Source organism: Lissotriton helveticus, chromosome 12, assembly GCF_964261635.1.
Source record: "Lissotriton helveticus chromosome 12, aLisHel1.1, whole genome shotgun sequence".
NCBI lineage: Eukaryota > Metazoa > Chordata > Amphibia > Caudata > Salamandridae > Lissotriton > Lissotriton helveticus.
In genome coordinates, this window is record NC_136073.1 from 106936939 (window position 1) to 106964817 (window position 27879).

The 27879-nt window shown below is 51.2% G+C and overlaps 1 protein-coding gene across 1 annotated transcript; it reads right to left on the minus strand.

Annotated features, from left to right (window-relative positions):
* Positions 1 to 832: 832 nt before the first annotated feature.
* Positions 833 to 27032, minus strand: LOC144799818 (SPRY domain-containing SOCS box protein 4-like). The gene is made up of 3 exons (XM_078671389.1): positions 26699 to 27032; positions 25137 to 25816; positions 833 to 1804 (listed from the first exon to the last, which is right to left on the minus strand). The coding sequence occupies exons 2-3, from the start codon at positions 25798 to 25800 to the stop codon at positions 1650 to 1652; spliced, it is 819 nt and encodes a 272-aa protein (XP_078527515.1). The 5' UTR covers positions 25801 to 25816; positions 26699 to 27032; the 3' UTR covers positions 833 to 1649.
* Between the last annotated feature and the right edge of the window lie 847 nt (positions 27033 to 27879).

The following is a 27879-nucleotide window of genomic DNA, read 5'->3' on the forward strand; positions in this document are numbered from 1 at the left end:
TGCAACGGGGCGCAAAAGAGGTGCAACCCCATGCAAGGCCACCTTGATTGACCCAGAGTAACTTGGTAAATCCAGAGTAACACAACGCAGGGCAAATCGATGTGTTGTGTTACTCTGCCCCAGGAAGGCATTCCATGGGTGGTGCTTGGGTGTTCCCATGCAACACCCATGGATCCTGGCGCATTCCCAAATTTACCATAAGTGGTAGACCTGGGAATGCGTCAAAATGGATATGCATCCCCAGGCGAGGCGTAATGAGGAGAATTATCTTTATGTCTCCTAGTTTGTTCCTCTTTTTATGTATGATGGAATCTGCAGCACAAATAGAAAGAGGAAAATGCAGTAGAAAATTGTTTTTGTGAAGGAAGGTGGCCCTTCTGGCACAAAAACAATCCTGCTCACAACGGAGGCACCCTTGCACCATGGTGGAAGGGTGCCTGCATTGGCGCTAGGCAGGACATTGTGCGCCAGCGCTAGGAAAAGACAGAAATGCACTGTATTACGTTAAATACAGCACATTCCTGCACATTCACTGTCGTGCAGTGCAACACAGCAAGGCAACTTGTGCTGCGCAACTTGTTAGTAAATATAGGGGCATACTATCAAGGGGGTTTATCTCCGCTTTTTTGGCTTTAAAAGCCAAGAAAGCGGAGATAAAATTATCTCCCTATTACCTAGCTGTCGCTAACACCAGTTAGCGACAGCTAGTAGGAGATAGCGACCATCTTGGGCCCCACTTTGCATGTCAGTGATATTTATCACTAATGACATGCAAAGTGGGCGTGCCAAGATGTTAGCGACTGGAAACAGTCGCTAACATCGCTATCTCCTATTACCAACTTTTGGAGATATTCGCGCTAAGCGCGAATATCTCCAAAAGCTAACACCTGCCCAGAGCAGTTCTTAGCCATGTTATCCAATGGGAGGTGGATAACATGGCTAAGAGCATTAGCTCGGTAATGCATGAATATCGCGGACTTTTCAGCGATATTCATACATTGCGGCTGATTTTTATCGCATTTGCGATAAACCTTGATAATACCATGGTTTATCTGCGATAAAAATCGCCGCAGGTGGGCGATAAATTGTTGTCTCTAACCAAGCAATAGCGAAAATTATCGCTATTGCTTGGTAATATGCCACATAATTTCTAAGAGAACCTACGTCATCTTAGACGTTCTATCCTGGACTCTCTTGAGATGTGGCTCCAGAAAAATGCACAATATATCAGATGTAACCATTGTAGTCCCATGCCTTTACAACTGCACACAGTACAGCAAATGAGGCTCCCAGAACTGGACACAATATATGATGTGCAGATCCAGGCATAATGCACCAGGTTTGGCCTCCAGAAAGTGGGCACACCACTGTGTGGTCTCGAAAACTGGCCACAACATGACAGATCTGGCCCCCAAAACTGGATGTGGCTTCACAAATGAGGTGTCAAGTTTCAGCACAACGTCCTTTTTCTGCTCCCCTCTTCCTATAGAGCCTGACACTTCTGTGACTCGCATCACTGCCATACTTGGGAGTCATTGGGGCATTTAGCTAAATGTCCTCAAATAACCTCCAGCCATCTTGTCTTGCAGCATGGGGCTTCTCGGCGCCACATGCATCAGAGACAGTAATAGAAAGCCTTCTTATGCACGTCAGTCCTGCGCCTCATGTTCATGTCCCTTCTGAGGTTGAAGGAATATCTGCAGTCGTCTGGGCAGAGGGAGTGATGCCAGGCTGAGACCTGTCTGTCGTGGGCCCATCGCCCGCTGCACGGTCCTTCTGCAGAGTTCTGTCAGCTGGGGCTGCCCTGGGAAAGAGAAGAGAAAACAGAAATTAGGAAAAAAAGACAACTGACAAAAACATCGAAAAATCCAGGAACAGGGGAAGTGACGTCAGAATGAATCTAAAAAAAAAACACACGCAGGACTAAATGAAAAACTATATTTAAAAAGATAGGTAGAGTATAAAGATCATTATTTTAATACCAACTTTATATTTAGCGCTCGCAGCCATAATGTTGAGGCTCCAGGGCGCTTAAATAGCTGCTGTTACAATTACGGAACTCAATTATATTCGATTTGTTAACATCTGAATGTTAAGTCAGACCTGTTTTATCCAGTTGGGAAAGCATGAACCCACTGGACTTTAGGTTTGCATCTTTACATAACTCCTAGAGGGTGAAGTAAGTGTCGAGAATTGTTTTTCCCTGTTGGAGGTTGGCTTAGAGGGTATGTTAGTGGTCCAAAACCTCTAATATTACGCCTCGGACGGTGCCTGGTTAACTCGTTCCCAGCCTCGGTGTGCAGGAGGCCAAACTGCTGCAAACATTCGGTAGAATACGTGCATTTATATGGGTAAAAATTGCATTTTCATTTCGAAAAAGGGAAACTCCCAGAAAGTTATCTTTCTGTTTTGCATTATTATGAGTGAATGTCTGACAGTTTTTATTTACCCCAGCCCCAGTGTCCCCACCTGAGCGTACGTCTGTCTTTTTCTGTCCTGGTGCCCGTGTCTCCCTGCCCCAGTGTCTCTGCCTCTCAGCCCCAGTGTCTCTGCCTCTCAGCCCCAGTGTCTCTGCCTCTCTGCCCCAGTGTCTCTGCCTCTCTGCCCCAGTGTCTCTGTCTCTCAGCCCCAGTGTCTCTGCCTCTCAGCCCCAGTGTCTCTGCCTCTCAGCCCCAGTGTCTCTGTCTCTCAGCCCCAGTGTCTCTGTCTCTCTGCCCCAGTGTCTCTGTCTCTCAGCCCCAGTGTCTCTGCCTCTCTGCCCCAGTGTCTCTGCCTCTCTGCCCCAGTGTCTCTGTCTCCCAGACCCAGTGTCTCTGTCTCTCAGCCCCAGTGTCTCTGCCTCTCTGCCCCAGTGTCTCTGCCTCTCTGCCCCAGTGTCTCTGTCTCCCAGACCCAGTGTCTCTGTCTCTGTCTCTCAGCCCCAGTGTCTCTGTCTCTCAGCCCCAGTGTCTCTGCCTCTCTGCCCCAGTGTCTCTGCCTCTCTTCCCCAGTGTCTCTGCCTCTCTGCCCCAGTGTCTCTGTCTCTCAGCCCCAGTGTCTCTGTCTCTCAGCCCCAGTGTCTCTGTCTCTCAGCCCCAGTGTCTCTGTCTCTCAGCCCCAGTGTCTCTGTCTCTGTCTCTCTGCCCCAGGGTCTCTGTCTCTCAGCCCCAGTGTCTCTGTCTCTGTCTCTCTCCCCCAGTGTCTCTGTCTCTCAGCCCCAGTGTCTCTGTCTCTGTCTCTCTGCCCCAGTGTCTCTGTCTCTCAGCCCCAGTGTCTCTGTCTCTGTCTCTCTGCCCCAGTGTCTCTGCCTCTCTGCCCCGGTGTCTCTGCCTCTCTGCCCCAGTGTCTCTGTCTCTGTCTCTCAGCCCCAGTGTCTCTGTCTCTGTCTCTCTGCCCCAGTGTCTCTGTCTCTCAGCCCCAGTGTCTCTGTCTCTGTCTCTCTCCCCCAGTGTCTCTGTCTCTCAGCCCCAGTGTCTCTGTCTCTGTCTCTCTCCCCCAGTGTCTCTGTCTCTCAGCCCCAGTGTCTCTGTCTCTGTCTCTCTGCCCCAGTGTCTCTGTCTCTCAGCCCCAGTGTCTCTGTCTCTCTCCCCCAGTGTCTCTGTCTCTCTGCCCCAGTGTCTCTGTCTCTGTCTCTCTGCCCCAGTGTCTCTGTCTCTCAGCCCCAGTGTCTCTGTCTCTGTCTCTCAGCCCCAGTGTCTCTGCCTCTCTGCCCCAGTGTCTCTGGCTCTCTGCCCCAGTGTCTCTGTCTCTCAGCCCCAGTGTCTCTGTCTCTCAGCCCCAGTGTCTCTGTCTCTCAGCCCCAGTGTCTCTGTCTCTCAGCCCCAGTGTCTCTGTCTCTGTCTCTCTGCCCCAGTGTCTCTGTCTCTCAGCCCCAGTGTCTCTGTCTCTGTCTCTCTCCCCCAGTGTCTCTGTCTCTCAGCCCCAGTGTCTCTGTCTCTGTCTCTCTGCCCCAGTGTCTCTGTCTCTCAGCCCCAGTGTCTCTGTCTCTGTCTCTCTCCCCCAGTGTCTCTGTCTCTCTGCCCCGGTGTCTCTGCCTCTCTGCCCCAGTGTCTCTGTCTCTCAGCCCCAGTGTCTCTGCCTCTCTGCCCCAGTGTCTCTGTCTCTCAGCCCCAGTGTCTCTGTCTCTCAGCCCCAGTGTCTCTGTCTCTCAGCCCCAGTGTCTCTGTCTCTCAGCCCCAGTGTCTCTGTCTCTGTCTCTCAGCCCCAGTGTCTCTGTCTCTGTCTCTCTGCCCCAGTGTCTCTGTCTCTCAGCCCCAGTGTCTCTGTCTCTGCCTCTCTGCCCCAGTGTCTCTGACTCTCAGCCCCAGTGTCTCTGTCTCTGTCTCTCAGCCCCAGTGTCTCTGACTCTCAGCCCCAGTGTCTCTGTCTCTGTCTCTCAGCCCCAGTGTCTCTGACTCTCAGCCCCAGTGTCTCTGTCTCTGTCTCTCAGCCCCAGTGTCTCTGTCTCTGTCTCTGTCTCTCAGCCCCAGTGTCTCTGACTCTCAGCCCCAGTGTCTCTGTCTCTGCCTCTCTGCCCCAGTGTCTCTGACTCTCAGCCCCAGTGTCTCTGTCTCTGTCTCTGTCTCTCAGCCCCAGTGTCTCTGACTCTCAGCCCCAGTGTATCTGTCTCTGTCTCTCAGCCCCAGTGTCTCTGTCTCTCAGCCCCAGTGTCTCTGTCTCTGTCTCTCAGCCCCAGTGTCTCTGTCTCTGTCTCTCAGCCCCAGTGTCTCTGTCTCTCTGCCCCAGTGTCTCTGACTCTCAGCCCCAGTGTCTCTGTCTCTGTCTCTCTGCCCCAGTGTCTCTGTCTCCCAGACCCAGTGTCTCTGTCTCTGTCTCTCAGCCCCAGTGTCTCTGTCTCTCTGCCCCAGTGTCTCTGTCTCCCAGACCCAGTTTCTCTGTCTCTGTCTCTCAGCCCCAGTGTCTCTGTCTCTCTGCCCCAGTGTCTCTGACTCTCAGCCCCAGTGTCTCTGTCTCTGTCTCTCTGCCCCAGTGTCTCTGTCTCCCAGACCCAGTGTCTCTGCCTCTGTCTCTGTCTCTCAGCCCCAGTGTCTCTGTCTCTCAGCCCCAGTGTCTCTGTCTCTGTCTCTCTGCCCCAGTGTCTCTGTCTCTGTCTCTCTGCCCCAGTGTCTCTGTCTCCCAGACCCAGTGTCTCTGTCTCTGTCTCTGTCTCTCAGCCCCAGTGTCTCTGTCTCTCAGCCCCAGTGTCTCTGTCTCTCAGCCCCAGTGTCTCTGTCTCTGTCTCTCTGCCCCAGTGTCTCTGTCTTTGTCTCTGACTCTCAGCCCCAGTGTCTCTGTCTCTGTCTCTGTCTCTCAGCCCCAGTGTCTCTGTCTCTCAGCCCCAGTGTCTCTGTCTCTCAGCCCCAGTGTCTCTGTCTCTGCCTCTCTGCCCCAGTGTCTCTGACTCTCAGCCCCAGTGTCTCTGTCTCTGTCTCTGTCTCTCAGCCCCAGTGTCTCTGACTCTCAGCCCCAGTGTCTCTGTCTCTGTCTCTCAGCCCCAGTGTCTCTGACTCTCAGCCCCAGTGTCTCTGTCTCTGTCTCTCAGCCCCAGTGTCTCTGTCTCTGTCTCTGTCTCTCAGCCCCAGTGTCTCTGACTCTCAGCCCCAGTGTCTCTGTCTCTGCCTCTCTGCCCCAGTGTCTCTGACTCTCAGCCCCAGTGTCTCTGTCTCTGTCTCTCAGCCCCAGTGTCTCTGACTCTCAGCCCCAGTGTCTCTGTCTCTGTCTCTCAGCCCCAGTGTCTCTGTCTCTCAGCCCCAGTGTCTCTGTCTCTGTCTCTCAGCCCCAGTGTCTCTGTCTCTGTCTCTCTGCCCCAGTGTCTCTGTCTCTCTGCCCCAGTGTCTCTGACTCTCAGCCCCAGTGTCTCTGTCTCTGTCTCTCTGCCCCAGTGTCTCTGTCTCCCAGACCCAGTGTCTCTGTCTCTGTCTCTCAGCCCCAGTGTCTCTGTCTCTCTGCCCCAGTGTCTCTGTCTCCCAGACCCAGTGTCTCTGTCTCTGTCTCTCAGCCCCAGTGTCTCTGTCTCTCTGCCCCAGTGTCTCTGACTCTCAGCCCCAGTGTCTCTGTCTCTGTCTCTCTGCCCCAGTGTCTCTGTCTCCCAGACCCAGTGTCTCTGTCTCTGTCTCTGTCTCTCAGCCCCAGTGTCTCTGTCTCTCAGCCCCAGTGTCTCTGTCTCTGTCTCTCTGCCCCAGTGTCTCTGTCTCTGTCTCTCTGCCCCAGTGTCTCTGTCTCCCAGACCCAGTGTCTCTGTCTCTGTCTCTGTCTCTCAGCCCCAGTGTCTCTGTCTCTCAGCCCCAGTGTCTCTGTCTCTCAGCCCCAGTGTCTCTGTCTCTGTCTCTCTGCCCCAGTGTCTCTGTCTCTGTCTCTCTGCCCCAGTGTCTCTGACTCTCAGCCCCAGTGTCTCTGTCTCCCAGACCCAGTGTCTCTGTCTCTGTCTCTGTCTCTCAGCCCCAGTGTCTCTGACTCTCAGCCCCAGTGTCTCTGTCTCTGTCTCTCAGCCCCGGTGTCTCTGTCTCTGTCTCTCAGCCCCAGTGTCTCTGTCTCTGTCTCTCTGCTCCAGTGTCTCTGTCTCTCTGCCCCAATGTCTCTGTCTCTGTCTCTCTGCCCCAGTGTCTCTGCCTCTCTGCCCCAGTGTCTCTGCCTCTCTGCCCCAGTGTCTCTGTCTCTCTGCCCCAGTGTCTCTGTCTCTCTGCCCCAGTGTCTCTGCCTCTCTGCCCCAGCGTCTCTGTCTCTCAGCCCCAGTGTCTCTGTCTCTCTGCCCCAGTGTCTCTGCCTCTCTGCCCCAGCGTCTCTGTCTCTCTGCTCCAGTGTCTCTGTCTCTCAGCCCCAGTGTCTCTGTCTTTCTGCCCCGGTGTCTCTGTCTCTCAGCCCCAGTGTCTCTGTCTTTCTGCCCCGGTGTCTCTGTCTCTCAGCCCCAGTGTCTCTGTCTTTCTGCCCCGGTGTCTCTGTCTCTCAGCCCCAGTGTCTCTGTCTTTCTGCCCCGGTGTCTCTGTCTCTCAGCCCCAGTGTCTCTGTCTTTCTGCCCCAGTGTCTCTGACTCTCAGCCCCAGTGTCTCTGTCTCCCAGACCCAGTGTCTCTGTCTCTGTCTCTGTCTCTCAGCCCCAGTGTCTCTGACTCTCAGCCCCAGTGTCTCTGTCTCTGTCTCTCAGCCCCGGTGTCTCTGTCTCTGTCTCTCAGCCCCAGTGTCTCTGTCTCTGTCTCTCTGCTCCAGTGTCTCTGTCTCTCTGCCCCAGTGTCTCTGTCTCTGTCTCTCTGCCCCAGTGTCTCTGTCTCTCTGCCCCAGTGTCTCTGCCTCTCTGCCCCAGTGTCTCTGCCTCTCTGCCCCAGTGTCTCTGTCTCTCTGCCCCAGTGTCTCTGTCTCTCTGCCCCAGTGTCTCTGCCTCTCTGCCCCAGCGTCTCTGTCTCTCAGCCCCAGTGTCTCTGTCTCTCTGCCCCAGTGTATCTGCCTCTCTGCCCCAGCGTCTCTGTCTCTCTGCTCCAGTGTCTCTGTCTCTCAGCCCCAGTGTCTCTGTCTTTCTGCCCCGGTGTCTCTGTCTCTCAGCCCCAGTGTCTCTGTCTCTGTCTCTCAGCCCCAGTGTCTCTGACTCTCAGCCCCAGTGTCTCTGTCTCTGTCTCTCTCCCCCAGTGTCTCTGTCTCTCAGCCCCAGTGTCTCTGTCTCTGTCTCTCTGCTCCAGTGTCTCTGTCTCTCTGCTCCAGTGTCTCTGTCTCTCTGCCCCAGTGTCTCTGTCTCTGTCTCTCTGCCCCAGTGTCTCTGTCTCTCTGCCCCAGTGTCTCTGCCTCTCTGCCCCAGTGTCTCTGCCTCTCTGCCCCAGTGTCTCTGTCTCTCTGCTCCAGTGTCTCTGTCTCTCTGCCCCGGTGTCTCTGTCTCTGGCTCCCAGCCCCAGTGTCTCTGTCTCTCTGCCCCAGTGTCTCTGTCTTTCTGCCCCGGTGTCTCTGTCTCTCAGCCCCAGTGTCTCTGTCTTTCTGCCCCGGTGTCTCTGTCTCTCAGCCCCAGTGTCTCTGTCTTTCTGCCCCAGTGTCTCTGACTCTCAGCCCCAGTGTCTCTGTCTCCCAGACCCAGTGCCTCTGTCTCTGTCTCTGTCTCTCAGCCCCAGTGTCTCTGACTCTCAGCCCCAGTGTCTCTGTCTCTGTCTCTCAGCCCCGGTGTCTCTGTCTCTGTCTCTCAGCCCCAGTGTCTCTGTCTCTGTCTCTCTGCTCCTGTGTCTCTGTCTCTCTGACCCAGTGTCTCTGTCTCTGTCTCTCTGCCCCAGTGTCTCTGTCTCTTTGCCCCAGTGTCTCTGCCTCTCTGCCCCAGTGTCTCTGCCTCTCTGCCCCAGTGTCTCTGTCTCTCTGCCCCAGTGTCTCTGTCTCTCTGCCCCAGTGTCTCTGTCTCTCTGCCCCAGTGTCTCTGTCTCTCTGCCCCAGTGTATCTGTCTCTCTGCCCCAGTGTCTCTGCCTCTCTGCCCCAGTGTCTCTGCCTCTCTGCCCCAGTGTCTCTGTCTCTCTGCCCCAGTGTCTCTGTCTTTCTGCCCCAGTGTCTCTGCCTCTCTGCCCCAGCGTCTCTGTCTCTCAGCCCCAGTGTCTCTGTCTCTCTGCCCCAGTGTCTCTGCCTCTCTGCCCCAGCGTCTCTGTCTCTCTGCTCCAGTGTCTCTGTCTCTCAGCCCCAGTGTCTCTGTCTTTCTGCCCCGGTGTCTCTGTCTCTCAGCCCCAGTGTCTCTGTCTCTGTCTCTCAGCCCCAGTGTCTCTGACTCTCAGCCCCAGTGTCTCTGTCTCTGTCTCTCTCCCCCAGTGTCTCTGTCTCTCAGCCCCAGTGTCTCTGTCTCTGTCTCTCTGCTCCAGTGTCTCTGTCTCTCTGCTCCAGTGTCTCTGTCTCTCTGCCCCAGTGTCTCTGTCTCTGTCTCTCTGCCCCAGTGTCTCTGTCTCTCTGCCCCAGTGTCTCTGTCTCTCTGCCCCAGTGTCTCTGGCTCTCAGCCCCAGTGTCTCTGTCTCTCTGCCCCAGTGTCTCTGCCTCTCTGCCCCGGTGTCTCTGTCTCTCTGCCCCAGTGTCTCTGCCTCTCTGCCCCGGTGTCTCTGTCTCTCTGCCCCGGTGTCTCTGTCTCTGGCTCTCAGCCCCAGTGTCTCTGTCTCTCTGCCCCGGTGTCTCTGTCTCTGGCTCTCAGCCCCAGTGTCTCTGTCTCTCAGCCCCAGTGTCTCTGTCTCTGTCTCTCTGCTCCAGTGTCTCTGTCTCTCTGCTCCAGTGTCTCTGTCTCTCTGCCCCAGTGTCTCTGTCTCTGTCTCTCTGCCCCAGTGTCTCTGCCTCTCTGCCCCAGTGTCTCTGCCTCTCTGCCCCAGTGTCTCTGTCTCTCTGCTCCAGTGTCTCTGTCTCTCTGCCCCGGTGTCTCTGTCTCTGTCTCTCTGCCCCAGTGTCTCTGCCTCTCTGCCCCAGTGTCTCTGTCTCTCTGCCCCAGTGTCTCTGTCTCTCTGCCCCAGTGTCTCTGTCTCTCTGCCCCAGTGTCTCTGGCTCTCAGCCCCAGTGTCTCTGTCTCTCTGCCCCAGTGTCTCTGCCTCTCTGCCCCGGTGTCTCTGCCTCTCTGCCCCAGTGTCTCTGCCTCTCTGCCCCGGTGTCTCTGTCTCTCTGCCCCAGTGTCTCTGCCTCTCTGCCCCGGTGTCTCTGTCTCTCTGCCCCAGTGTCTCTGTCTCTGGCTCTCAGCCCCAGTGTCTCTGTCTCTCTGCCCCAGTGTCTCTGTCTCTCTGCCCCAGTGTCTCTGGCTCTCAGCCCCAGTGTCTCTGGCTCTCAGCCCCAGTGTCTCTGACTCTCAGCCCCAGTGTCTCTGTCTCTGTCTCTCTGTCCCAGATTCTCTGTCTCTCTGCCCCAGTTTCTCTGCCCCAGTTTCTCTGCCCCAGTTTCTCTGTCCCAGTTATATCACTTCTCCAGCGTGTGTCTCTCCCAGCCCCAGTGTTTGTGTCTCTTTTCCCCAGTGTCTATGTTTCTCTGCTCCAGTCCCTCTCTCTCTCCTCTCCTGTCTCTCTCTCTCTCTGTTGCAGTGTCTGTGTCTCTGTCTCTCTGCCCCAGTGTCTCTGTCTCTCTGCCCCAGTGTCTATGTTTCTCTGCTCCAGTGCCTCTGTCTCCCAGTCCCTCTCCCTCTCTCTCTCTCACTCTCCCCTGTCTCTCTCTCTCTCTCCCCTGTCTCTCTCTCTCTCACTCTCCCCTGTATCTCTCTCTCCCCTGTCTCTCTCTCTCTCTCTCTCTCTCTCTCTCTCTCTCTCTCTCTCTCTCTCTCTCTCTGTTGCAGTGTCTGTGTCTCCTAGTCCCATTGTCTGTGTCTCTCTGTCCCAGTGTCCGTATATCACTTCTCCAGGGCCCATGTCCCCCAGCCCCTGGTCTACGTGTCTCTGCCTTCGTGTTCCTGTGGACCTGTCTCCAGTTTGAATATTCTCGCCTGTCTCCAAGGTCCAGTGTGTGTGTTTCCCAGCCTCAGGGTCTGTGTCACTACCAGTGCCCACGTCTCCTGGTGCCTGTCTCCCACTGCATGTGTCTGACTCCAAGTCTCACTTTACATGTGTCTCAGTCTCTCAGTCGGAGTGCGACCCATTTTGTACTTTGATAGGCTCCCTTGAGCTTGGGCTGACGAGCTCGGATCCCGCACCCGCGCCGTGAGAGGTACATACCTGAGAACATTTGGCAGCCTGCACAGCTAACCCCGAATACCTACACTCTGCTGATGAGGAACAACTATTCCGAAACACCGGTGTCCAGAGTTGGTGCTGCAACCTTGCTACGACACACTTTTCTTCGACATAGCGCACTCGCTATCTAAAGACTGCATCGACCAGGATGCTCCTGGGGCACACCTGCTGGTGGGTGGAGTCGGAGTGCGACCCATTTTGTACTTTGATAGGCTCCCTTGAGCTTGGGCTGACGAGCTCGGATCCCGCACCCGCGCCGTGAGAGGTACATACCTGAGAACATTTGCCAGCCTGCACAGCTAACCCCGAATACCTACACTCTGCTGATGAGGAACAACTATTCCGAAACACCGGTGTCCAGAGTTGGTGCTGCAACCTTGCTACGACACACTTTTCTTCGACATAGCGCACTCGCTATCTAAAGACTGCATCGACCATGATGCTCCTGGGGCACACCTGCTGGTGGGTGGAGTCGGAGTGCGACCCATTTTGTACAGTCTCTCAGTCTGTGTCCATGTCTCTCTGACCCAGTTTCTCCACATCCCAATGTATGTGATGTCTCCTGGTGTATCTGTCTGTCTCCCAATACCAGTCTCCATGTCTCCCAGTCCCACTGCCTGTCTTTCCCTTCCAGTGTACCTCTCTGTCTCCCACTCGCACAGTCCCCGCCTGGGATTCCCAGTCCAACTACTTCCAGTACCAGTCACTACCGGTCCTACTGTCTCCCAGTACCAGTGACCAGTGACCAGTGACCAGCTCCCAGTGTCTCTGTCTGTTTCCCAGTTTCCGTGTCTGGAACTAAGAGACATGGAGACTGAAACGGGGAGACACAGACAGTGGGACTGGGAGACACAGACCATGGGACACAGACCGCGGGACTGGGAGACACAGACAGTGGGACTGGGAGACACAGACCATGGGACACAGACCGCTGGACTGGGAGACACAGACAGTGGGACTGGGAGACACAGACCATGGGACACAGACCGCTGGACTGGGAGACACAGACAGTGGGACTGGGAGACACAGACCATGGGACACAGACCGCTGGACTGGGAGACACAGACCATGGGACTAGGATGACACAGACCATGGGACTAGGATGACACAGACCGTGGGACTGAGAGAAAGAGAGACAGAGACCGTGGGCCAGGGAGACACAGACTGTGGGACTGGGAGACACAGACTGTGGGACTGGGAGACACAGACTGTGGGACTGGGAGACAGAGACCGTGGGACCGGGAGACACAGACCGTGCGATGGGAGACACAGACCATGGGACTAGGATGACTTAGTCCATGGGACCGGGAGACACCGACTGTGGGACTGGGAGACACACACCATGGGACTAGGATGACACAGACCGTGGGACTGGGAGACAAGGATCATGGGACTGGGAGACACAGACCGCGGGACTGGGAGACACAGACCATGGGACTAGGATGACACAGACCATGGGACTAGGATGACACAGACCGTGGGACTGAGAGAAAGAGAGACGGAGACCGTGGGCCTGGGAGACACAGACTGTGGGACTGGGAGACACAGACCGTGGGACTGGGAGACACAGACCGTGGGACTGGGAGACACAGACCGTGGGACTGGGAGACACAGACCGTGGGACTGGGAGACACAGACCATGGGACTAGGATGACACAGACCATGGGACTAGGATGACACAGACCGTGGGACTGAGAGAAAGAGAGACGGAGACCGTGGGCCTGGGAGACACAGACTGTGGGACTGGGAGACACAGACCGTGGGACTGGGAGACACAGACCGTGGGACTGGGAGACACAGACCGTGGGACTGGGAGACACAGACCGTGGGACTAGGATGACACAGTCCATGGGACTGGGAGACACAGACCATGGGACTGGGAGGCAAAGACAATGGGACTGGGAGGCAAAGACCATGGGACTGGGAGACACAGACCGTGGGACTGGGAGACACAGACCATGGGACTAGGATGACACAGACTGTGGGACTGAGAGACAGAGACCGTGGGACCGGGAGACACAGGCCGTGGGATGGGAGACACAGACCATGGGACTAGGATGACATAGTCCATGGGACCGGGAGACACCGACTGTGGGACTGGGAGACACAGACCATGGGACTAGGATGACACAGACCGTGGGACTGGGAGACACAGACACTGGACCAGGAGACACAGATATTGGGAATGGGAGACATGCACACTGGGGCGTGAAGATAAACAAGGTAATTGGGTGTGGGTGGTCACTGGGACAGAGAGACATGGACACCATTGTAGGCTGGCAGCAGCAGCCCACACGGACTGCACATGTCCGCCCCACGGAAGCCCTCAAGCCCCTGCAGAGGGCAGTGTGAGTCAGTGCCTGAACTCTGACCTCTGGACACCTCAGTGGCTAAACAGTGAACAAAAGTACGTGGCAAGCATTGTCCTCTGTGTGCAGCTGGTGGGGTGTGGGAAATACAAAGGGCCTTGCTGAGAGCCCTCGCACAAAGAGGTGGGGGTATAGAATTGCTTAGTGTGAGACTGGAAAACAGATTTATGTGCAGTGTATGAGCAATGGCTCAAGGTTTAGGGATGTGCACCGCCTTGTCTTAAGTTCTGATTAATCCGTGCTCTGGGGTATCACTCCCCTCCAGGAGTGTATCTGATTACTCGTAGTGTAGCAGACCTATTAATCCATAGGTCTCTCACCCTAGGCACTGGTTTGTGGCTGAATGATATTCAGCATGAAGGTTAGGTTTCACCGTAAGCTTCGTGTGTGATTTCATCAAAGTTCAATTTATTGGCTTATTCACTCCATCTTGGCATGTTTTAATCGCATGTTCCAAAAAAGCGTTTTCATATCTTGCATTTTTATAGAATTCCAATGCATTTCGGTGCAAAAAGCACCTTCATCAGGGAAAATCTGGAATATACAAATAAACATTCTTAGAAATGTGTATAATGTCAGTCCCAGTGAAATGCTCCTATCGGTGTGTGACGCGCTGTTGCTTATCGCTAGTTTGTTAGCTGCTAATTAAGCTCTGGGATTCTCATATTCAGGCTCCATTGTTCGCTGCGCGTACTCCGTTATTTACGAGATAATGATAATATGGGCTACTTCAGCTGGTTCACTCTCAGGGATTCTATCGCGGTATGAAGAAGTGTGGCTCACTGGTTAGAAGCGGCAGACCCTGAAGCAGAGGTCGGCCCGGGACCAGGGTTCAATTCCCGACGCGGCAGGGTCTTGGGTCAATGTCCCCGGACTCGATAATTCTCGCTTAGGTGCCTACGCTAACCATGGGTCCCACTCTGCAACTCTGGGCAATAGCTTGCTTAATCTCCACAACGGCCCCAGCAACGCCGGGGATGCCTGGCTTCACCTTGGGGTGCCCTCTCACAGGGAAAGCCAGGACGGGTTCCCCAGCGTGGGGGGAACCCAGGACACCACGTAACGAGGTAACAGTGCGCTTTACAAGTATACATACATTACATTACCCGCGTTAGTTCTAACTAGAGATTGCCTTTTAACGGGCCGCTAACTGCTTGCTACAAACGCTCTACAAAGGCTTCTAAGTGGTGCTGTCACTCCACTTCCTAAGCTATAGCGTGTCTTACCTCGCGTGTGCGGGTGGCGTGGCTTCTACTCTCCTCGCGGTTTCCGTTCAGTTAATTTTACGGAACTGGTGTAAGCTGGGTATTTACGCGAAGCACGTTTACGCGCGTGCGCACTAGGTTCAAGTCGCATTTTAAAAAAAACATTTTTTTAAATCCTGCTCTTTTCAAAAAGACAAACAAGCTTTATTCACACGAATGTCCAAAATGTCTATCACTAGGTGTCTGACTTCAACAATTCAATCAACTCGCGCGCTCTGTAGCCAGTGTTCATGAGAGCGCATAATAAGCTTTAAAAGGCTTTGTAAGGAATGTCAATATTCGCTTAAGTCAAACCATGTGTATCAAAAATGCTCTAAGAGCACCAAGGAGGTTGATGAGGACTTAAGTTTATGCTAAGCAGGATACCATGACTGTATTCTTAAGGCCAGTCAGTCAGTCAAAATACTTTATTCGGTTCATAACAAAAACCACAAAAGTATACATGGGTCCAAAAAAAGGGGAAGAACATTCAGTTGCAATATGGTTAACTAACAATAACAGCACATCGAGTAAGGAAAGAAATATAACACAAACAGTTCAATATAAATAACAATTTCATGAATGAGTTTAAAAACCTACACATTTCATCTCAATTTGAAAATTCAGAAATTGGCACTATAAAAAGAATATTTATCTAAGACTAACTATGTTTTTCCTCAGTCTCATTGCTATGTTTAAAAAAGTAGCAACATTTAAAATTTCCCACGTATAGGTCAACAGTTGGAGATATAATAATGCAGGTTTCACTTGTTTGAAGACTTTATCCTTCAAAAGGGGTATAATATTTTTTTTCTGTATATCCTTAAGAAAGCCACAAAAGAACATGAAGTGGCCAGTGTCCATTACGGAAAAACCATCGCAAGTGCATATTTTCAGATCTGTGGCCTTAGTCCAACATGGGCGGCCTGAAATAAGTAGATGAATTTTATTTAGTCTGAACTTGGTTAGTAAGTATCTGTAGTTTGCATTATTAACAATCTTCAGATATAACTCTAGGTCATTGTCTGATGTTACAGTCAACTGGTGGGCTCTCACAGTGGGCTTACTCAGTTCAAGGCCCTCTCTATCCATCTCTCTGTGCCGTTTAAAGGCTGACTTGACCCATTTTATGTCTCCTTCGACCAGTTTGGATGGTTCCTTAAATATTTCTGGCCGCCCCAGTAAGACTGCAACCTTTCTAACATTGCTTAACCACGGAATGGACTGCCAATGTTCTAATTTAAGACAATCCGCCAGAATCTCATGATTCACATCCACTCCTGGATTTAGCCAGACCGTAATCCACTTTAGCAGAGGCGCGATGGCAATCCGATCTTCTAAATATCCCACCCCACATTCTTGATGAACTATAAAACCTGGAGTCGATTGTGGCACAGACAAAATGGACTTTAAAAATGTGTCCTCAGCTACCTGTAACTGCTTAACATTTTTAAAACCCCATAGATCTGCGCCATACATAGCTATGGACACACATTTTGCGTCATAGACCTTTAACACCGCTTGTAATGGCTTCACCCCCAATTTGCGGGAAAAACCCAGAACAGCAGAAATGGACCGTACAAACGCATTTCTTTTCTCGGACAGTTGAGGAAGCCAGGTGGAACTTTCATCAAAAACAACTCCAAGGTATGGGAATTTGGTTACCTAAGTTAACTTATTCCCATTACAATGGAGTGACATAAGCTTCCTATGCCCGCCCTTTGTGCCCACAGCCATGATATGTGATTTGGTATAGTTAAAGCTAAGATCCAGGGAAGACATAAACTCATAAAAAGCATTTAACAGACTTTGTAGCCCAACTGGTGTTCGCGCTATAAGTGCGGCATCATCCGCGTATAATAACGCGGGAAGACAGAACTTACCCGCCTTTAGGATATCTTGGCAGGCTGCACCCAAAACACTAGCTAGCCCATTAATATATAGTGTAAATAATAAAGGGGCTAGAATGCAGCCTTGTCTGACCCCATTAGTTATACCAATCTTCCCCGTGCAATTCCCCTTACGGTCATATCTTACTGTGGCTGTGAGGTCCCTATGGAGATCGGCTAAAAAATATACTATGTTTTCATCAAGGCCCATCTTTAAGAGTTGACCCCATAGCTTGGACCTGTTTACCCGGTCAAAGGCCGAGGACAGGTCCATAAACGCTATGTACAAACAGCCTTGCTTCACTTGGGTGTACTTCCCAATCAATAATTGGAGATTAAGGCACTGATCAGTGGTACTGCGCCCCTTTCGGAACCCATACTGTAATGCTGACAGAGTGTTAGTGTCCTCGAGCCAATCAGATAATTTACTCAGAACCACTCTGCCCAGGACCTTCACTGCAGAATCTATAAGGGATATTGGCCGATAATTACTTGGCTCACCCCTATTCCCTTTTTTGAAGATTGGTACAATTACCGACTGTGACCAGGTCGTTGGGATACCGAATTTAGAAATTCTATTAAAAACATTGGATAAAACTTTAGACCATATTGCTATGTTAGACTTAAAAAGATCGGCTGGTATGCCATCAGGGCCAGGGGCCTTGTTACTTGTCATTTTACAGATGGCTTCAGTTACCTCAGCCTCGGTTACTACTAAGGTATATTGATGAGTAACCCCTAAGGTTAGATCGTCAACCCCTACGGACACATGTTCATAAACTGATTTAAAATGGGAGAACCACTTATCCTCCTGTATACCACAGTCTAAAACGTTATTACTAGTATCTACAAAGTAGGGTTGATTTATCACTGCCCAAAATTTGGCGCTGTTTTTTATAACATCAATGGAGGTCAGTTCTGCCCATGCATCTTCCCTAATCTCCCGCCTCCTCTGTTCAACTGCTACTTTGTAAGCTTTCCTTAAAAGCGCCACATATTTTCTATCAACAGGCTTGCATTTCAAGGCCTCCTTCAGTTTGTGGTTGGCTGCTGAGCAGTTGTGATTAAACCAGCCAACTGGCCCTGTTTCTTTAAATTTTCCTTGATGCGTTAAATCAGACAATATCTGCTGGCAGACCTTTTGGAATGCCTCCATTACCTCACTATCCCCAGCTTCCTTGTCCATACATGTATGCAACTCCACCCCCTACTATTTAAAAGATTGCCTTGAAAATCCTCAGGGATGATTTTACACCATTTAATTCTCCGTGCCTGATCTGTGGCCCTAATATCTTGTTTGTCAACCCCGTTCAGTTGCGTCCCGAATCTACTAAAAATACCTCCAACACGCAAAAAAACGGGATTATGGTCACTAAAATGAGACCAGACAGGGAAATAATCTACCAAGTTGTTCCCTAATGTTAGGCTTGTAAAAATGAAATCAATGGTTGACCCACCACCATTTCCCTTAAACGTTGGTATGTTCACCTCATCCCCCATAGGTAACATTAAGCCATGTTCAGTTAACCCCTTCGACGCTCATGACGAGCTGGGCTCGTCATGAGGTAGCCTCCTCGCACGCTCATGACGAGCCCAGCTCGTCATGAATAATGGGTTTTTTAAAACATGAGCACAGGAGGGGAATTTCGCTAGCGCTCATGTGGTTAATATATATTCCAATAAAGTCCCCTGCTCCGTATGCTCAAAATGTGAGTCAGCCTGTTCAATAGGAGCAAAGGGATCATTGGGCGGGCATTTATCTGGGCATCTATGGATGTTAAAATCCCCCAATAGTATTATGTAACATTCATTTTCAGACAACTCCCTATAGTCTACTAAAAAGGAATGTAAAGCTGTTAAGTTACTGGTGGTGGTAGCTCTGTCAAATGAGTTATAAAAGTTGACAATCAGGACATCATAAGCCCCTTTACAGATGATTTTAACTACCAAACAATAGGGGGAGCCAGAATCAATCACCGTATGTTTTCCTAAAATATTAGCTGCCACTAGAGTTACCAACCCTCCCTTCGCTCTCCCTCTAGTAGTAAGGACCGCGGGGAGAGAATAGGTGGTGTATCCATCCATGGTAAATGAGTTATTTGTGTCCCACGTCTCCTGCAAGGCGATGATATCTGCCGTTCCCAAAAATTCCCTCCAGATCGGGTCATCTGCTTTATTTCTTAGCCCTGCGATATTCCAGGTTCCTATCTTGATATATCTAGTGTCTCTAGGGACATCCCTACCTACTGAGCTAATTTCTAAATCTTTACTATTCCCGAGCTCACAGGCGACATTAGGCAGTACCCTAATATCCACACCTAAGTTTGCGGTGGAGACGGGGTTGGTCTTATTTCCTTCAACGGTTCCCAGTACTATTCCTGCCTCTTGTCAATCAACCCAGCCCAGATTGGACAAGCAATCATACTGGTTTGACATTGGGATGTTAAAAAGATTATCTGGGGGATAGGGGATTTGGGCATGATTGTAAGTGTAACCGACATTCGTCCCACTGTCCCTAAACCTGTCTACATGATGACTAATGTCTCGACTATGTCTACCTCCTCGTCTCTGGGCAAAGATCCCCCTCTGCTCGCCACCCCTGTCCCAGTTATAGGTGTACCTTTCCCTAGGTGTCTCTTGGCTAAATTCTCCTCTACGGTGGTTCGAATCTTTAAGCCAACTCCATCTACAATCCTGCTGTTCGTTGGGCATGTAAAAATAAGAAAGGGGCTTAGCCGTAACCGTGGTGCCTTTATTATCATTACGAGGATTACCCCGGCAGATATAGTCCGCCATACGAGGATCCTCAAAGGTCACCACAATACAGTCTCCCTGAATTCTTTTCTTATTATGTCCTACCCAAGGCGTTCTCTCCACCATTAGGATATTGCCACGAAGGTTTGGTGGTAAAGGGTGATTATTCGTTAACCAGTGGCATACCTTATTTTTGAGCGCCTGATACGTTTCTTTATTAGGGGGTACCAGTTCTGTGACCCCCGTCAGGATAATCACGTAGGAAGAGGCATCTGGTGGTAGATGAATATTTCTCCGTATCAGGTTCTTTTGGGTTGGTGCAGGACCAATTTTGGGAATGGGGATGGCAGGGTTATTCGGGTCAACTTGGTCACTGAACTTATTATCTATTGGGGTTTGGGTGCTAACTTTATTAATCGGGTGATTGGGGGGGTTTAATGTCAGATTCTTTGACGTCTTATTTTTTACCCCGGCTATAGACTTAGCCGCGGGTCGAGATTTACTAGCTGGAGCGATGTTAGTAGTGACCCTGTTAGCGAGGCTACTATCATGATACCTTATATCCTTATGTATGTCATGGAGAACTTTTTCGATGCCATGTAGCCTAGCCTCTAGAGGAGCAAGTAAAGTTTTAATAATTTTTGTTATAGTGCAGCCTATGGGCTCCTCCTCCCCATTAGCCGTCCCAATTGCACCCTCCCTTAACGTGTCAGCAATGATGTCATCCTCAAGAATGTCCACCATAGAATCATCCAGGATCGTATCATCGATAATAGCAAGGGGTAGGCCGGCAGCCTCCAAGTGAGCCACTACTGCCCCTGTTTTCTCCCCGATGGGTTCAATATCCAAGACTCTCGTCTCTGCAGATCCTCCCTTCCCATTTAGTTCATTACTATTTTTCCTTAGAGAGTCAACACAAGCTTTCTTAGCTCCAGTGATGTTAGTATTAGTTTGCTTTCGTTTGGGGATTGGCCCCTCCCTCTTCCCCCTCCTTTGCTCATCGGTAGACACTACCAAAAGATAAACCTGGGAATTAAGCTGGTTGTGCTCCAGGCTAGTCACTATTGGATCGTGAATATCAACCTGAGGGTCGAGGGGTAGTGGGTGTAATATACTTGGTTGACTACGGTCTATCTCATGGATATCAGCGAGGACCTGTACTTGATTGGGTATAAGTAATGAGGTATCAGGCGTGCGGGCGGAGCCAATAGGACCTAAAGACGATCTTCTAGCTATTGCTAATTCCTGGGAAACCCTTCTTTCCATAAGTACAATACCTTGATTAATTAAGGAGTTAGTACGCACAATGAAGTCATCTAAGGTTCCGGTCAATTGTTTTCTGCCTGCCGCAACCATACTTCTGGTTTCACGGCACTCCATGAGCCTCAGCAGTGCAAGAAGTAACACAACAAAATAGACAACCTTTTTCTACAGCGGGCAACCAAGAGCCTTGGCCCAGTCCAGTCTCTTCCGGCCTCTGACGGCCACAGACGGTCCCGCCCTTGTCCCGGGCTTCTCCCGGGACGCTCCCGCGCAGCGGGATTAGTAAGTTATAAATATAGGGACGTAAGTTAGTGGGCGGGGCAAGCAGGGAGAGCAGCCCAGGTGCTGGTAATTCGGGCTGGCGGGCGCTCCTGGGAGTTGAAGTCCCGGACCCTCTGCTCGCAGCCCTGCCTGCCGCTCGTACACCCACAGCCGATGTCCACCACAAACACCGTCCTCACCGCCGGCAAAAGGCTCCTACGAAGCGGGACCCGCGAAGCGGGTTCTGCGAGAAATAGCGCTAAGAGGCTAGCACAAAGGGACTAGAAGCACAGGGTCCCAGCAGGTGAGCAAGTCTGCAGCAAAGGCTTATAAATACCATATAAATTCAGTTCGATCGTTAAGCCCATTCGGGCCATTATAAAAAGACATTGGCAGATGTTAAAATTGGAATTAGCCTTCAAAGGAGCATTTGCTAAAGAACCATTATTAGCCTTCACTAGAGGCAGGAATTTGGGAGAGATGTTAAATACTTCAGAAGAACATCCGCCAATGAATTCTTTTCGTGGAACAATTCCATGCATGCATTGCAGTAACTGTCATAACATAATGAAGGGAAATACCATTTCCCATCCAATGAAAGGACATACGGTTCCACTAAAGGTTAACGCCACATGTAACACTATGAATATAGTGTACATGCTCAAATGCCCGTGTGGATCAGTATATGTTGGGCACACGGAGAGAAAATTCAAGACCCGACTAACGGAACATAAGAGCAACATAAGAACAGGATCGCTCAAATCAACGGTGGCGACTCATTTCCTTGAAAAACATCACCACATCAGTCAACTGCGGGCTTGTATACTAGAAATAGTTCCCAAAACTGAAGGTCCTCTTAACAAGAAGAACCTACTAAAGCAAGAAAACTATTGGATTTATCACCTCAACAGTCTAAAACCGAATGGGCTTAACGATCGAACTGGATTTATATGCTATTTATAAGCCTTAAGAATACAGTCATGGTATCCTGCTTAGCATAAGCTTAAGTCCTCATCAAACTCCTTGGTGCTCTAAGACCATTTTTGATACACATGGTTTGACTTAAGCGAATATTGACATTCCTTACAAAGCCTTTTAAAGCTTATTATGCGCTCTCATGAACACTGGCTATAGAGCGCGCGAGTTGATTGAATTGTTGAAGTCAGACACCTAGTGATAGACATTTTTGACATTCGTGTGAATAAAGCTTGTTTGTCTTTTTGAAAAGAGCAGGATTTTAAAAAAAAACAAATGCGACTTGAACCTAGTGCGCACGCGCATAAACGTGCTTCGCGTAAATACCCAGCTTACACCAATTCCGTAAAATTAACTGAACGGAAACCGCGAGGAGAGTAGAAGCCACGCCACCCGCACACTCGAGGTAAGACACGGTATAGCTTAGGAAGTGGAGTGGCAGCACCACTTAGAAGCCTTTGTAGAGCGTTTGTAGCAAGCAGTTAGCGGCCCGTTAAAAGGCATTCTCTAGTAAGAACTAACGCAGGTATACCGCGATAGAATCCCTGAGAGTGAACCAGCTGAAGTAGCCCATATTATCATTATCTTTGTAAATAATGGAGTACGCGCAGCGAACAATGGAGCCTGAATATGAGAATACCAGAGCTTAATTAGCAGCTAACAAACTAGTGATAAGCAACTGCGCGTCACACACCAATAGTAGCATTTCACTGGGACTGACATTATACACATTTCTAAGAATGTTTATTTGTATATTCCAGATTTTCCCTGATGAAGGTGCTTTTTGCACCGAAATGCATTAGAATTCTATAAAAATACAAGATATGAAAACGCTTTTTTGGAACATGTGATTAAAACATGCCAAGATGGAGTGAATAAGCCAATAAATTGAACTTTGATGAAATCACACACGAAGCTTACGGTGAAATTATTTAAACCTAACCTTGATGCTGAATATCATTCAGCCACAAACCCGTGCCTAGGGTGAGAGACCTATGGATTGATAGGTCTGCTACACTACAGTGTATGAGCAATGTCATTGCCTTGCATTCATACAGTATGTACAAGTGATGCTGGGGAGGGAGTGCTTTGTGATGACGGGGGAGAGGGGGGTGCCCTTGTAATGAATGTCTCTGAGGGAAGCGGTGTGTAGGGTTCGTCAAGGGTCTCCAGTCGCAGCATGCACACAACTCCTGTGTGTCTAGCTACAGTGCAATGCTGCGAATAGTGCGCATTTCTCAGCAGGGGATGAGAGAAGCCCTGGGGTGACCAGAAGCCGGACATGGATAGCAGGGAAGAGGAGAAGCCTCAAGCTTCAACAACACGCCCCACAGGCCCAGGAACTTAGGGTTCAGAGACTCACCAAGCTTCAACAACACGCCCCACAGGACCAGGATAGTAGGGTTCAGAGAAGCCTCAAGCTTCAACAACACGCCCCACAGGACCAGGATAGTAGGGTTCAGAGAAGCCTCAAGCTTCAACAACACGCCCCACAGGACCAGGATAGTAGGGTTCAGAGAAGCCCCAAGCTTCAACAACACGCCCCACAGGACCAGGATAGTAGGGTTCAGAGAAGCCCCAAGCTTCAACAACACGCCCCACAGGACCAGGATAGTAGGGTTCAGAGAAGCCCCAAGCTACAACAACACGCCCCACAGGACCAAGATAGTAGGGTTCAGAAACGCACCAAGCTTCAACAACACGCCCAACAGGACCAAGGAAGTAGGACTTGAGGGAGCCCCAAAGGCACCTTGAGTGTAGAAGGTCTTGGAATCCATCAAAGATCACCTTTAACCTCCACTGCCTGTCCCTGTATAGTTGGGGTGGGAGATTCTGCACAGTGACCCCATTCCACCCCACGTGGCCCTCAATAATGGCAGGAATGGGAGACCATCCAAGGCGACCTGAATCCCCAAGTCACCCGGTCCTGGATATAGAGGAATGGGAGAAGCCACAAGGGGTCCTAAGGCCCCTCTCAAACACCCCTAAATAGTGCAGACTGAGAGAAGCCACAAGGTGACCAGAACCCACCCCACCTATCCAAGATGGCATAGGGTGGAAAAATTCCCAATGTAATCTGAAGCATCCTAGGTTTTCCCTGGAATGTGAGGGTTGGGAGAAGCAGTACCATGACCTAAAGAACCCCCATGCAGCCCTGGCGGGCATGGGTGGAGAAGCCTGGAGGTGAGCCAAACTCCACCCCACCTAGCCCACAATAATAAGAACTTTGAGAAGCTGCAAGGCGACCCAGCGCCCTCTCAGCCATGGATAGCACAACACAGGAAAAGTACCAAGGTGGGCTAAAGTCAACTCAATCTTGCCTAGCCCAGGGCAGGAGATGCTACATGGTGACCTGATGCTCATTCAGCCCTGGGTAGTGCAAGATGGGAGAAGATGCTAAATATCCCAAAGTCCACCCAGGTATGAGGGGAGCATGCAGGGTGAATCATCTTAAACCCACCCAGCCCTGGATAGTGCTTCACTGGTGAAACTCCAAGGTAAGCTGAAGCCCACCCAGCCTGGTTAGCGCACCACTGGAGAACCTCCAAAGGAACCTGAAACCCACCCAGCCTGGATAGCGTACCACTGGACAAGCTCAAAAGTAACCTGAATCCCACCGAGCCTGGATAGCGCACCACTGGACAAGCTCCAAAGTTACTTGTATCCCACCCAGCCCTGGATAGCTCACAACTGGAGAAGATCCAAAGGAACCTGAAACCCACCCAGCCTGGATAGTGCACCACTGGACAAGCTCCAAAGTTACTTGTATCCCACCCAGCCCTGGATAGCTCACAACTGGAGAAGATCCAAAGTAACCTGAATCCCACTCAGTCTGGACAACGCGCCACTGGAGAAGCTCCAAAGTAACCTGAATCCCACCCAGCCCTGAATAGAGCACAACTGGAGAAGATCCAAAGTAACCTGAATCCCACCCAGTCTGGATAGCGCACCACTGGACAAGCTCCAAAGTAACCTGAATCCCACCCAGCCCTGAATAGCGCACCACTGGAGAAGATACAAAGTAACCTGAATCCCACCCAGTCTGCATAACGCACCACTGGACAAGCTCCAAAATAACCTGAATCCCACCCAGCCTGGATAGCGCACCACTGGAGAAGCTCCAAATAAACCTGAATACCACTCAGTCTGAACAACGCACCACTGGAGAAGCTCCAAATGAACCTGAATACCACTCAGTCTGGACAACGCACCACTGGAGAAGCTCCAAAGTAACCTGAAACCCACCCAGCCTGGATAGCGCACCACTGGACAAGCTCCAAAGTAACCTGAATCCCACCCAGCCCTGGATAGCACACAACTGGAGAAGATCCAAAGTAACCTGAATCCCACTCAGTCTGAACAACGCACCACTGGAGAAGCTCCAAAGTAACCTGAATCCCACCCAGTCCTGGATAGCGCACCACTGGAGGAGATCCAAAGTAACCTGAATCCCACCAAGCCCTGGATAGCGCACCACTGGAGGAGATCCAAAGTAACCTGAATCCCACCCAGTCTGGATAACGCACCACTGGAGAAGATCCAAAGTAACATGAATCCCACCCAGTCTGGATAACGCACCACTGGAGAAGATCCAAAGTAACCTTAAACCCACCCTGCCCTGGTTAATATGGTGTCACAAAAGCGCCACTGGGATGCCTCTGGCTGGCACTATTATGGATAATCACAGAAGAAGGAGCATCACATTTGGGAACTTAGTCACCACCTGAGAATAGCACCCAATGGCTCAACAAACCACCAAAAGACCCAAAAGCTGTTCCTACTCACTGTGAAAGGAGCCGATGTATCTGAGGGTGACCCCGCTGTTTCCCCAAACGCAGTTGACAATGGGATGGAGCGTCTTCCCCTTCAGGCTGCAGAAGGCATCTCCGAGGTACTCCCCTTCCACCACGAATCCCAGGCTGCCCCGGTCAGCGTCCAGCACCATCAGGAAAGAGTCCGGCACCGGAGATGCGCCCGCGGGGCCATAACTGCCCGACCCCTCCGTGAGGCCAACATGGCGCAGCTGCTTCTTGGAGAGATCCCAGCCCCAGGACTCTGCGTCCCTGCCCACCAGCGCCGTGTAGGAGTCCGAGTGCAGGACGGCAGCCATGGTAGCCAGGCCCACCACGGCGTGGGTCCCCCGCTCCCGCAGGGGCCACACCAGCTCCCAGGCATGCAGGCCGCTGGCGTAGCCCCTCTTGCTGCGGATGCAGTCGGTGCTGTGCTCCGTGGGCTTGCGGCGGGCGGTCAGGGGGTGGTCCGGGTGGACGGAGAGGTTAGGGGAGCAGTCTTCGGGGCTCCAGGCGTGCTCCAGCTGCTCCGGCCTGGAGGCAGGGGGCTGTTCCAGCAGCAGCTCGAGGCGCAGTGGTTTGGGGGGCCGTGCAGGCAGCGAGGGCCTCTGCCTTTCTGGGGAGGAGGGGAGAACAGCTCGGAAGAGAGCGAGACCCATATCCTGGCACAGGCACCTGCAGATTTAAAGGGAAAAATAAGGAGAAAAAAGTGGAAATGGGATTATACAGCAGACCTAAGGCCGCCCTACCGTTAATCAAAGTACTACAGGGCTGATTTACAAGCCCCCTGCGCCACTTTTAACATTGGAAAAGTGACGCAAAAATGGCGCAAATGGCTTGTAAATTTGCCCTTACGTCTTCTGTGACTAAGTAAGAACATACATCTGACAATTGGAATAACTGCGGCTGTCGCGGACAAACATGTACAACTAAGTGCAATTTTTAGAGGAAGTCAGAACATTCATTGCATGTAGCAAACACAAATAAATGCAATCTCCCATACCTTGCCAGCACGTCTTTACAAGTTCAAAACTAGCCAGTTGTGAAAATCTGGGCCACTTTTATGACTATCTGATTTGCTAATGGAGGACAATTTTATTTTGTCCCCGTGCCTACTTTTTATCTCGGTCCTACCCTGAAGTCATTTCACGTTTTTGGACGTCTAAATACTCCCGCTCCTACCTTGTTGGGAGTAAGTGTCTACCGCAAGAAAAGCATGTCAATATTTGGTTGGTGCGCCTGGCGGAACCCTCCTGTTTGTGATTTATTTTCCAGTTCTGAGAGGAAAACAGAAGTGGGATAAGCCAGTGAGACTTGCAGAAGCCCCAGTTATTGGCACGGGGAGTAAAGGGAAAGACGCAATGTGCCTTTCCTGGCTAATTATTTTTGCCTTTTAGACATAAAACATAAAAAATCACGAACTGAGTGCAATCAGGACTGAGTCCCACTGGAAGGGCTGTGAGAGAGTCTCTGAGTTGGAATGACTGCAGCGAGAACGGATGCCCGATAGTGGGGTTGTGAAAGGTCCCTGTCTATGGCCCTGTCTTAATTACTCACTTCTTTGTCCGGCACTGAGCAGTCTCGTGATGTCCTCGGGATGGTCCAGTCTCCTCCGGCAGTGTTTCTTATGTGCAGCGCAGTGCTCGAGTGCTCGCCAGTGTTTGAAGTGCTCGCCAGTGTTTGAAGTGCTGTCCAGTGCCTGCAGGGAAGTACCTTCCAGAGCGTAAAGTGCTCTCAGATTAATTGTGTCCAGTGTACAAAGCGCTGTATTTTTCAGTGTGCAGCACAGTGCATCCAGCGTTTGAAGTGCTATCCAGTGCATGCAGTGGGGTTCCTTCCAGTGTTTGTAGCGTTCTCCGGCGAGTGCTGTCCAGGGTTTAAAGTGCCGTATTTCTCTGTGCGCTGCGCAGCGCCTCCCAGGCAGTCAGTGCTGGCTCGTGCTTGCCCGGGGCTCTTATATTGCATGCTGTGGTGCACTGTGCACTGGGGCCGCCGCGGTTTCGTCCTTCGCCAGCTTGCGTCGTGTTTTGTTTTTAATTTCACCCTGTCCTGGACGTCATCGCTGGCCTCCCATTGCGCGTCGGACGTGAGTGCGAACCTGTGACCTCACCGCAGGTCACTAGCGCTGTGCCCCGCCCCCTTCTGCCCAACCAGATGTTTGACTTCCAGGCTCTTGGGTCACGCAGGACCCCACACATCCTGACTGCGTAAGAATTGAAAGGTGAATGCGTCTCGCTAGCTGACCCTGCTGATTTAGGCTTTTTTATGACGAATCCACGTCCTACAGATTCTTGCCTTTAGAGGAGCTGCGAATTGAACCCGCTGACACTGTTATGAAAAAAAGGGGTTGGTAGGGTCAAGTGGAAACAGGGGAGTAAGGTAAGCCTGAGACCAGTGGTGGGAGTTAAAAGCGTCCTAAAAACACTGAAAGCTGGGATAAAGGAAAGTAACAAATCAGATTGCTATGTCTCACTGGCAGTCTAACTCTCCCTCTTCTGGCACACCGGTCTGTTCCCCTTCCTATCCTGCCTCTATGCAGGGTGACCAGATATGGCCTAGCGTCAGGGGATACCACTTTCCCATTTCTGAACTTTGCTTCTACACCTTTTTGCCATCAGGTTTGTTGGTCTAAATGGCTCAAAGGAAATGAACCAAGACAACAACTCCCAGCATGCATGGGTATACAGAAGCACGGCCCAAGAAATGGAACAATGGCGCCCCAATAACATGGCGCATTG